We start from the raw sequence: 12875 nt of genomic DNA, 5'->3' as shown, positions 1-12875 counted from the left end.
TCTTTCATCCGTTCGTTCCTTCGTTCATTCACTGTTCCTCTCCTTACCGTGAGCCACCTGGCTCTCCACCTGCACCTCCGTTCTTTCGTTTCCTCTCGTTTCTTTCGAACCGGTAACGAGAATGAATCCGGTTTTTAATCGCAATTCGCAATTCCACAGTTTCTTCCTCGCTCGGTATTTTATCTCATAACGATGAGATACTGGAGAAAGGCATGGAAAGTAATGAGGGAGAGGGAGAGAGAGAGAGAGAGAGAGAGAGAGAGAGAGAGAGAGAGAGAGAGAGAGAGAGAACGAATGAGAGGAGACAGGAAACGACGGTGGATCACAAAACTACGGTCCATTGAGTGACGGACAATGAAGAAGAAATCGAAAAATGATTTCGTTATCTTGCCATTTTATCAAAGACCAAGAATCAATTTGTATTTCTAACATTGATTAATTGGTTATTACGACGTTAATTTATTCTTTCGTAAATATAAAATTTAAATAAAAACGAATAGAGAATTTGGAAGAGAGAAAGGTTGCTTTCTTCGAAGAAATTTGTATTCTTCGAAATAGAGGAAGAGGAATTTGACGGTATACACTTAACACGCTTAATAAATCTCCAGAGTGAAGAAAGGTAGGTCAAGTGTCATGAGAATGCCCTCTAGGGTGCCTTTTCATTTGAGCACCCTCGAATACCTTATCTCTTGGCGAGATGTCTAGTGAGCCACGTGACTTCTACCCTTCTCTCTTTCTCTGTTTCGTAAGAATACGTAGACCGTATTAAAAAGAAACTCGGTGAAAAGTCTGTATGGAGATAGATACGATGCAAATGCATATATATATATATATATACATATATACATATATATATATATATGTATATATATGAATGCATCTTACGTGTACACCGACTCGTCATAGCCTATTGCAACAGGCTTTAACCATCTAACAAGCAACTCTTTGTACCGGAGTTTACGATCAACGAACGAACCGGTGTAAAAATATTTTTCAGACATCACGATGATCATGCCGCTCTGGAATTACAACGGTCAGGTTGTCTACGATTTTTACGAGCGTTTTTAAATTTTTTTTTTGTTTTCTTTGTTTTCTGTTTTCTTTTTTTCTTTCTTTTACTTTTAACATTCATTTCCGTTAAGGTATTTTCAAGTTATATATTATTATATCATGCGATATTTGGCTATATTGAGCTGTTGTAATTTTCACTAAGAGAACACGAAGAAATCGATATTATGTAACGTGATGGAATGAAAAAAGAAAAAAAAAAAAAGGAAATAATGACAGATTGTAAACGAACGATATTTCTAGGAATTCTTTACAGATGAGTGATCACGAATAATACTTCGAGTTAATATTTTCGATTTCAAAAGAAGAGTCGTTAAACTTTAACCAATGTTTAATAAAATAATATTAATATTTAATTAATATTATTCAAGGATAGACAAAGTTGAGAGATATTAAAATTTTGCTTTATTTCATTTCAATACGATATGAAACGTGATGATTGAATTTTAAGAGGATTACACGAGCTTAAAGTATAAATAATTCCATTAAGAAAAGTGCAATTGCAGCTTACAAATGCATCCTATACGTTATCGATAGAAATAATATCATAAAAAATAGCTGGGTACTTCGGTAAACCTTCTAATATTATTTTCTGTCATTTTTTTTTCTATCTTCACGATATAACATCGGATTATAACTCGGCTTTGTTGCTATTATGTTCAACAATCGATATTGGTTGAGGAAAAGAATTGTAAAATTTCATTAAAAAAAAAAAAACAAAAAAAAAACAAAAAAACAAAAAAACAAAAAAACAAAGAAAAAACAAAATAGAAAAGAGGAAAGAAAAATTCACTTCTCTAAAGCGTACATTGAAATTATTTATTTGCTTTAACTAAGAATTAAATCGAGTTTAACTTTCGATAACAATTTGATTCTTAATGAGATTGTGCGATCGACATATAGACAATTAGATTTTCAAATACTAATTTATTTTTTTCGAATGATGAATAGCACGTTATGTCGGTCAGATCCACCTGCTTCCATCGTCCGCATGGCAACTCCGATTTCGTTCTGTACACTAACCGTAGGAAAAATCGATTCTCTTGCACGCGATCGTAGCCGAATAACGCCGAAGTCGGCACAGCTGTACTATACTCTACGTACTTGTGAAACGAATACAAACGGGTCACAAGTAAAATCATGAGTTTTTTTCAAATCGAACGATACTTAAAATTTTAATACGACGCGATATATATATATCCATAAAAACGTTACAATATGTTTTATATTCGAATATCTTATTATTATCGATAAATCTTAATGTTTCGCAGACGAATACGATCGAATGTAAATCGAGAGAAATTGATGTAAATATATTTGATTTTCATTTATTGCATAAGTAATTTTAAACATTTGGTCAGTATTTTAAATAAATGGTCAATATTTATAATAAAATATTAATGTGTAATATAATTGATAAAATTCAAACACAATTCTTGGATTTAATTAATATTGATCAAAAAAAAAATATATATATATATATTGACTATTTATTTTTAAAAATTAACGTATTCATTATTTGAACCTATTGTTATGCGTTATTGTCAAAGAACTAGTACCGAGCAGTTCATAGGTCATAATAACTAATCGTACTTTTTGAATTTTCGAAAATTTTGTTACTAAAGCACTTAATTAACTTTTCTTTATTTCAAATAAAGTTTCATGATAATTATGTTCGACACCACTAAATGATAAAACTTGATATGGCAGTTGATTGATAAATAATTTATTAACTAATTGTTAATTATTAGTAATTTAATATTCATCATAATTTTATACCTCAAATGTAATATAAAAGCTATATCAGTAATAAAATATTTTACGCAGAATGCATGTTTTAATATATATTTTATAAGAAATTTTAATAAACGATGTATATAAATTTATTAATTTCCTTTACTTTTTGTTTTACGAAGTTAATTACATTGACAAATTAATTATTTATAATGTTGAATCAATTGAGATATTTGTCTTTTACTTTTTACAGATGCATTGTACTTCAATAAGTGGTTTAATCGAATTATAAGAATTAATATTGAATTTACAATATTCTTTTCTTTATAAATAATATAAATAAAGTTATTTGTATTGATATATATATATATATATATATATATATATATATATATTATTTTAATCATTTGAATTTAATTCAATGTATATATTATTGTACGCTTGCAGATCAAAATGAAATACAATATATTTTCAATTATTTATATCCAGTTTTTGTACAATCGTTCTTTAAAAAGAAGAAAAATTGGTTTGTTATAATCAATAATTCTTTTGTTCATAATTTTCAAAAACCTTTATATCTTCGTTCGTAGTAACATTATTGAGATAATTTTGAAATAATTCTTAAATTAGTATTAATTCTTCATTTTCTTAAACATCGTCGTATTTACTTGTTTAAGTAAGCATTTTTTATCAAAAATAATACTAATAAAATTAACTAACAATAGAAAACAGGAATGATTTTATAGGTTATTTATCCTTTACTATATCATTTATTTGAGTTAAAAATAAAAAGATGCTTATAAAGGTATAGTTCTTTTTTACTATCGACCCTTGTTGATCGGCTCATGGCTATCTTCTCTTGCTCGTAAGCGCGTAAACATGAGATTATTTCTTTATGTGTACGTGCATTTACATGTTGCATATATATACTATATAAATTAATAAAATTAGAATATATATATATATATATATATATATATATATATATATATAACGAATAAATAATAAATCTTCGAAAAAGAATGAACGATTTTTCTATATTATTTGAATTAAAAACTTACTTGTTATTTGTTACTTGATAATAATTACATTTTCGCAAATATGAAAAAAAAAAAAAGGAAAAGATGAACATTTTAAATTAGAAAAAAGAAAGAGAGAGAGAGAGAGAGAGAGAGAAAGAAAGAGAAAGAGAAAAATAGAAAGAGAGTGAGAGAGAGAGAGAGAAAGAGAAAAATAGAAAGAGAATGAGAGAGAGAGAGAGAGAGAGAGAGAGAGAGAGAGAGAAAGAGAGAGAGAAAGAGAGAGGTTAAGGTAAATCGAGCGCAAGACGCACCTGAAGTCGGTCGGCTGTGGTCGGTTGTTGTTGATGGCCGCGGTATGGCGCTGTAGGTCGTGTGTCTGCTGTTGTGGAGGGGATGACCGAGAAGTGGGGTACCGCGTGTCTCCCATCTCTTTCTCGTCAGTTTAGCTCGAGTTCGGCGCGCGGCCGGTTCGTTTTCGTCGCGCGCGCGCGCGCCTCTCTCTCTCTCTCTACCTTTTCTTTCATGAGATTGAACACCAACGCTATACGATAATCTTCGCCGGCCGAAAGTGTCCAAGAAATTATCACGTAATCGTTCTCGGCGTAGAGTACACAGATCGAGAAACACGAAAAGCGGGTTGGTATTTCGAACGAACCTCAATCGCCATTTTTTCTTCGTTCTCTCTCTCGAGTTGAGTCGCGTCTCTCTCTCTCTCTCTCTCTCTCTCTTTTTCTTTCTCTCTCTCTTTCTCTCTCTCTCTTTCTCTTTCTCTCTCTCTCTCTCTCTCTCTCTCGCTCTCTCTCTCTTTCTCTCTTGGCTTGGCGTTCGGGCAACGAACTCGCGTCGTATTTTTTTTCAAAGATATCACGGGCGCTTTTCTTCGTGTTCTTCTTATTCTTCTTCTTCTTCTTTTTCTACCTCCTCTTCTACCTCTGCCTCCTTTTCTTTTTCTTCCTCTTCTTTTTCTTCTTCTTCTTCTTCTTCTTCTTCTTCTTCTTCTTCTTCTTCCTTCATCTCCCTCTACCATCGGCTTCTTCCGTTTTGGCCACGTACCAAAAAGCGCCTGGCAGCATCGGCGAACGTCATCGAACGTCTTCGTCGTTGCATCCGACGACTGCATCGCATCCCGAACGATACCCGCATTATCGGGTATATATATTTATATATATATATATATATACATATTGGATACGTTTTTCGTCTTATATCTTCTTCTATTCCTTGAAACGCTCGATGCAGAAGTTCGTTTCCACACAACGTAGACGTTCTTCTTAGTGCGTTCCAACGGTTGTAAGTGCGTTCCCGTGAACGGTCCATTGCACTCGTTACGTCGTTTACAGTAGTGACAGTGAACTTTTCCTTCTCTTTCTCTGTCTCTCAGTCTTTCTTTCTTTTTCTTTCTCTCTCTTTTTCTTTTTGTCTCCTTTCTTTTCGTAAATACACAGAATCAAGCAACAATTATAATTTCTCTGTCGGTAATTATTTTATTAATTTCGATCTCGTGAAACTTAATCGAACGGATAATAATTTTGTTCATTTTAGATTAACAATTCGAAAGTAATCAATTAAATGATACGTTTTATTAGATCGTGGATCGAGTTAATCGGGCGATTCTCATATTGACTAAACAAACTTCTATGAAAGAATAGTTATCTTGAAATTATTGGATTTGTGTTAGATCGAAGGGAAACTCGTTTATGTTGCTCGATGGTGGAACGAAGGCACGCGCGAGTAGTTAATTAGTTATCGTCTTAATTAGACCGGTTCAGTGATTTATCGTTCGAACCCATGATCGAGAGAGGGTTTCGGTCATTTGGTTGTTTCGTTCATTAGATGGCAATTCATTTTGAGGTTAATTAGGAAGGATATTGTGCTTATGTCGTAAAGAATAAAATGGAGAAACTAATCGAAACGTTTTTTTTTTTTTCCTTTTTCACGTCGTCTTATTGCGCATCGTCGTCTTATACCGTCGAATTTGATCGATAAAGTTTCGCGTTCTTTCGACTTCCGATAGATAATATACATACGTATATACATACATACAGATATATATATATATATATATGTATGTGTGTGTGTGTGTATGTGTGTATGTATATATAAATAAATAAATAAATTAATTAATTAATTAATTAATATTAATGTATTTGATCTCAAATAGGAATAAAGAAAGAATACACAGTGTGTAAACACAGTCGTGTAGAAGAAAAAAAAAGAGTAAGAGATTCGAGGAAATTCGAAGGGCAAAACAGCCCTCTCGATCGAAGGGACATGTCGCGACTCGAGTGTCGATAAACAGTACGCATTTCGGTGCTTGTGTGGTCCCATTTGTGAGATTGGTGAGATCCTTGGTGAACTGTGGTTAACGCCGTTAATTCTCTACGACGACGACGACAACGAATCGAAACGCCTGCACTAATTCCTCAGTGGCTGCCCTAAGTTCCGTATCAACGAAGAAGGGTTTCTTTTTTTTTTTTTTTTTTTTTTCTAACTCATGTTGGGAGTGCTCAAGCGGCGCTGGAAGCCTTCGAAGAGGTAAGTGCTTTTTTCCTTTTTCTCTTTTGTCTTTTTTTTTTTTTTTTTTTTTTTTTTTTTTTTTTCTTTTGCATCTCTTCCATTTTTATTACTACGATAATTTTTTAATCGTTTATCTCAATGCGTTTATTAAGAGGCCAGACGTAAGAGTCCCTTATTGAGGTTAAAACATTATTTGGGTTTAGTTATGTTATGTGTAAATCAGAAACAAATTCTATCTGGAATAATAAATTTACTTTTATTTTATTCTATGAAAGAACATTTAAAATAGAAGAATATATTTTTGTTTTCTTTTTTCCTTTTTTATATATAGCATAAAAATAATTTTCTTAATACCTTCGAACGAGTATTAAATAATTAATAATTTATCGATTTTGTATGTAATTAGGATATTGGTTGAATAATTCATTGAAATTATGATTGAAGTTTGTAGTCTCTCCTTTCCTTTTTTTTTTTCTTTTTTTCTTTTTTTTCTTTTTTTCTTCTTTTTAATACAATAAATAAATTTTATTTTTATCGATCACGATGCTTTTAAAATCAATACGTAATTTTTGACATTTACAATAAAAAAAAAAAAAAAATTATACGTTCTTATGTCGGCTGAATGGTTAAATCTGAATTATATGTTATTAAATCAGATTGTACGTTACTTTACTACTTTTTATTCTTATCCGTTAGCTTCTGTTACCAATAATTTATGGGATATATCACGAAAAGAAGAACACCTTGCATCAAAATTTCTTCTGTGCTTTCTTTTATTTATTTATTTTTTTTTTCTTTTCTCTCCATCTTCTTATTTTTCTTACCAAGCTCGCCTACGTATACAATACCATTTTCTATACTTCCGTCCGATCAGACGACAAAGTGGGCGAACCTAACCTAACCTAAAATCATTCGAGTGTCGTCCCACTCGCCGGCTCATACTAACATTATTATTCCGACGAATTATTCGTCGTTGAGAAAATCTTATTGTGAAGTTTCCAAATTCTCTTTCTCATTTTCTTTACCGTCCTATAAATTTCCCCGTTTTTCATTTTTTTATATCCCTTATTATTATTATTATTTTTTTTTTTTTCATTTCTTTTTTATTTATTTTATACTCTATATTGAATATTATTCATTTTTATTATTTTTTACCATCCATATTTTATTATTATTAAATAAATAATATATATATATATATATATATATATATATATATATAGTAATACGTTTTTGCAAAAAATTAAACATTATAAATCTATATATGTAGATATGTATATATTATATATATACTTATACATCGTAGCAACCGAGACCCAAATGTTAGCGTGTCGCGGACATGACCTTCACCATGCGATCGATAGGGAGGAATTTCCAGCGTGTTCTATATACGAAAAACACATTAAGAAGAATTTATCTCCGGTGAAATGTGACTCGTATACTGTTTCGACATTTCTAAAAGACTTAAGATATTCACTGAACTTCGACGAAATTACAATTTTACCGTTTCTCTTGATATTAACTTGATCATTAAATTATAGAAACGCGATAAAAAAAGATATATATATATATATATATATATATATATATATATATAAAGAGATACAATAAAATGATAGATAAAATTTGTTAATTATATTTAATCGCTAGGATTAAATGATTCGAAACAAATATAATCTATTTAATTTAAACGATAAGATAGTAGTTGTTATTGAAATTAAAAAAAATTGTTCTTGTCCTGATGAAACTTTAATCATTTATATCTAAATTATCGGTGCTTTGATAAAGATGTCATCTCATATAATGAGTCTGATGTAACAATTTTTGATTTAATAATAAATCTTCTTTACAGTGTAGTTATATTAAAAACTATATTAAGGAAAGTAATGGCAACGTCAAAAGGTCCTCGGGTATAACTAAAAATATAATTCATTTTCTAGAGAGGATATATCCTTGATATAATACTAGTCGGAGACAGGGGGTTAAATCGGGCATCGCTGGAGTTCTGGAGTTCGCGATTCGTGGCAATAAAACACGATGCCGTTATGCTCCGACTAATTTACTAATTGGAGGACATTGAAGTGACCGACCGGGGGCGCGGCGGGGTTAAAGGGTGAAAGCGAAGCAAATTGGGCTAACAGAGATACGTATTTATAGGAACAGTCGCGAAGCGTCGCAAGAGAAGAGAGAAAGAGAGTTCGAGGGTGAAGGCCTGCTACATCTCACCCTCGAGATATCGACTCGACGTCGAGCAAACGCGTTTCTCTAACGAGTTCTTAACGACCTTTCTAAATGCAGTTCTCCCGGCCACGTAATCCAGATGCATCTTTTCGAGCCCTTAACCCTGAAACGGAAACAGCAGCCGCTGTTAAAAAGCTTTCCATCGAAAGGGTCAAAATAATCGAAAGAGAGAAAGATTTTTTGATATTCACGATTAAAATTTATAAGTTATCAATTTACAATTTATTTCTTCATGTTCAAATCATCGACTATTTTTGTTTTTTCTTTCTTTCTTTTTTTTTTTTTTTTTTTTTTTTTTTTTTTTTTTTTTTTTTTTTTTTTTTTTTTTAGATATGTACAATTTACACATTTCTCTAATTATAACACACGGTATATTTAATATATAATATATTATTTATTTATAATTTACAGCCCATATAGATACGTATAGTTTAATACATTGGGTGAAATTATTATTACAATTTTATTATTATTATTGCTTTTTTTTTTTTTTATATCTATGACATTTAAAATAATCTTAGTACGATACATCGATACAACTTATTTACGTGCAAATGATTTTACGTGCAAATTACTAATTTCTTTAGATGCATCCTTTTGAACGTTAGAAACTTATTTATATGAAAGAACCAAAAAAAAAAAGAAAGAGAAAATCTGCGACAGGTGCTAATTTTTACATAAAAGAGTTTGCCAACGATCTAAAACATGTTAATTTGCTAAGGAAAAGAGCGAAGGCTTATCCTTAACGCGATTCAATGGAATTCGCTGACTCTTCGACCTGCTTTCGTCCTTTCGTCCGAGTGTATCGTATTTCTGCATTGCACGAGACTCGCCGATTAAAAGAAGACGACACCAAAGCGATATTCACCCAGGATTCAAAGCTAACTTTAACGCTTACGGTTTCCATCGGTATATCTCGTCTATCCTATCGAAATATACTGGTTTTCTATCCTAGCTCGAACGTGACCGTTCTCTACCTCTCTCCTTCTCTCTCTCTTTCTCTCTTTCTCTTTCTCTACCTTTCTTTCTCTCATGGATCGAGTCAAGCATACCTATTGACCTCCGATTCCACCCACGATTAACTACGATCGCCATCGCTAGAAGAGAAAAGCCGAAGGAAGAAGAACTTCTCTGTTGAAAGGAGATTTACGTAGAACGAATACTACTATTCTTTTTATCAATTAAAGCCAGTGGAAGTTATCAACATATGTGTGTGTGTGTGTGTACTATACGCTTTATTATGTCTTTTGATTGTGTCGTTGTTTCTTTTTTTTCTATTTTGAATATTACGTATTTTTATCGATCTCGATTTATACTAGAGTAAAGGAAGATTAAGTTATGAAATTTCACCGATTTAAAAAAATACTTTGTTTATAAATAGATAACAATTTATATATATATATATATATATATATATATATATATGCCAATAATTAAATAAGAGTGGACTAAATAATATATATTTTCTATTGAAATATACCTTTACATTCGTAATAAAAAATATTTTTCCATTGTGTAAGAAAATATTTTTCAAAGAGTGCTTACTGTTATAACGTAAATCCTTTATAATATAATATTATATATAATTCTATTATTAATGAACACGAGTATCACGTTAAAATATATTTTTTTTATACGCCACATTAAAAAAAAAAAAAAAAAAAAAAAAAAAAAAAAAAAAAAATATTTTAGTTCTATTCGAAAAAGGAAGTTATGAATAATAGGTGTATTCATTTATATTTTGTAATTATGTATAATTATGTTAATTTAATTTAAAATGATACTAGAGGTGTCTTATTATTATTATTATTATTATTATTATTATTATTATTCTTTTTTTGTGATATACAAAAATATTTCTGAAAAGTTGTACGGAATGTACGATAATAGGTTCGTTATTTGCTTATGTTTTTTCCTTTTTAAATTGTCGGAAAAATCAAATAGGTACATGCACATTTCCAAAAAAATGAAGTATACTGAAAATAATAAGCACAAAAACAAAATATACTGAAAAGCAAATGATATTTAGTTCGTTATTAAAATAAACAACAACAGAATTATATTTACCGGTAAACTTTGCAAAGTCATTAAACAGTATATTGAAGAAAAAACTTTTTCTCTACGTTTTTCCGGATTATTAAAACATAAATAATTATATAATATAATATAATATAATATAAAATTGTATAATGTAATATAATATAATATAATGTAATATAATGTAATATAATATAATATAATATAATATAATATAATATAATATAATATAATATAATATAATATAATATAATATAAATCGTTAAATCAATTTTTCGTTTTAGTCCGTTGTCATAATTATTGGCGCATGAAATTAAAACAACAGGAATTTATTCAGCAAGAAAATCTAATATTTAACGCGTAAAAAAATGTTCTCTCTGTTTTAACAATCCAAAGGTGTCTATCTATTCTTTTTTTTATTTATCTACAATTAGTTCATTTCATTGAAACTAAAAAAAATGTTCAACAATTTATTTTCATAATATTCATATTTTTATCTAAATAAATTATATTTTAATTTATCGATTAAGATAAAACTTTATACTTATAAATTAAATTTCCTTTTCTCTAGGTTAACACTTGTAAAGTAATTAATATCGCAGTAAAAAAAAAAAAAAGAAAAAAAAGAAAGAAAAAGAAAAACAATGATAGCAATATGAAACTTTCGTCAGCTTGTTCATTTTAATGGTACTAATAAAAATTAATTATATTTATTAATAATTATTTAATTTATGAAAATACATACATATAAGTGAGTACGTCGCAGGTCACGAAAGTGTTAATATCGTACTCGTCGTTCTTCGTTCTACTTTAGTTTACATCTATCGGCCTCTCGGAAGATTTACATCTTGTATGCATGTTGTACTATATGAACGTGGTACATCGTCATTTCGTCGTTTCGTCGTTTCGTCCGTCGCCAAGAAGTTATTCTCGTAACGGGTCAACTTTGAAATCTTACGAGTCCAGCAGCCGGACCACTCCTCAAAGTGTTTCCACTTCTTCTTCTTCTTCTTCTTCTTGCGTTATCTAGGCATAGCTAGCCTACGCATTTAATGTCTAAACTTAAAAAAAAAAAAAAAAAAAAAAAAAAGAAAAAGAAAGAAGAAAATATATTTTTAAAAACGATTATTAGACGGGTCGAAATCCGTAGAAAAAAAAATTTATTGGATAGGTATAACGCACATGCACATGTACGCGCGCGCGTACACACACACACACACAGACATACGAATTTTCTATAAGTACTCGAGGAACGTTCTTAGGATGAACGTATGCGAGCGTGCACGAACTGAGAGAGAGTAATCTTGGCCAAGAGGAAGTTATTTTTGTAGACGTCAATTTGTGTATCTAAAGTGCATATGTAGGTACGTGCATACGTACGTATTTATATACGTACATACTTTATGCCGTTAATGGAACAAACTGCATATAATAATAAAGCTACAATCTATGAACAGGTCTCTGTACTTGTTAAATTCTTAATAATAATAAAAAAAATTTTACATTTTATCGTAAGTTTTATCTATAAAGTCACGTCATATTGTAATAGTGATAGTGAACACCGGCTGAATGAGTAGCGATATGGCAAAATTATGAAACATAAATTACAAATAATAGTTTTATCAGCACGAAAGAAATTATTTTATAGTTATCAATTTGACGATACTCGAGTTAGAAAATATATTTTTAAAAAACTTCTTTAGACATTACGAAATATTATCAAATTATTCATTTTTTATTTTTTCCTTCGTTTGTATATTCTTTTCTTTTCTTTTCTTTTTTTTCTCTTTTTTTTTTTTTTTTTTTTTTTTTTTTTTTTTTTTTTATATATTTTCATCAATCCGATATCCTTCATAGCAAACTTCGTTCTCTGAATATCTTAATCAGTCTGCTATTCAATATTTATAATTAGACTAACGTACGAAGTATTATGAATATATAGATACTTACGTACACAATATGAGTCATTCTAGTTGGTATAACCGGTCTTTCAGATAACTGATATTCGAATAATCGAGGTACTACTGTATCTCGAACGACTTTAGAATAATCTTGCTTCTAGTCTAGTCATTTTTGAAAACTGTTATGCGTCGAGGTAAAAGCTCGCGAAAGCTCCATTCCTCTCTCTCTCTCTCTCTCTCTCTCTCTATTCTGACTGCTTGGCAATAACGTTTCACACTATTTACACTGGGTGCAGTTGGGCGTAGGAACGAGTGTTTGACTCCCTCTCGTAGGAGCGATCGTGGGCGCACGAGT

General features: G+C 30.3%; 1 protein-coding gene across 4 annotated transcripts in view; it reads left to right on the top strand.

Moving 5' to 3' along the window:
- The first annotated feature begins 4274 nt into the window (after positions 1–4274).
- LOC124952086 (serine-rich adhesin for platelets-like) overlaps positions 4275–12875 on the top strand; it is a 167778-nt gene continuing 159177 nt past the window's right edge. For all 4 annotated transcript variants that reach the window (XR_007101816.1, XM_047501424.1, XM_047501423.1 and 1 more), the window contains exons 1-2: positions 4275–4460; positions 5986–6359. Coding sequence is in view for 3 of the 4 variants with exons in the window: in XM_047501424.1 (XP_047357380.1) it covers positions 6319–6359 (41 nt within the window). In the remaining variant the exon portion in view is untranslated. The remainder of the gene's footprint in view (positions 4461–5985; positions 6360–12875) is intronic.

Source organism: Vespa velutina, chromosome 10 (assembly GCF_912470025.1).
Source record: "Vespa velutina chromosome 10, iVesVel2.1, whole genome shotgun sequence".
NCBI classification, from domain to species: domain Eukaryota; kingdom Metazoa; phylum Arthropoda; class Insecta; order Hymenoptera; family Vespidae; genus Vespa; species Vespa velutina.
This window is presented reverse-complemented; position numbering and strand designations above follow the sequence as displayed.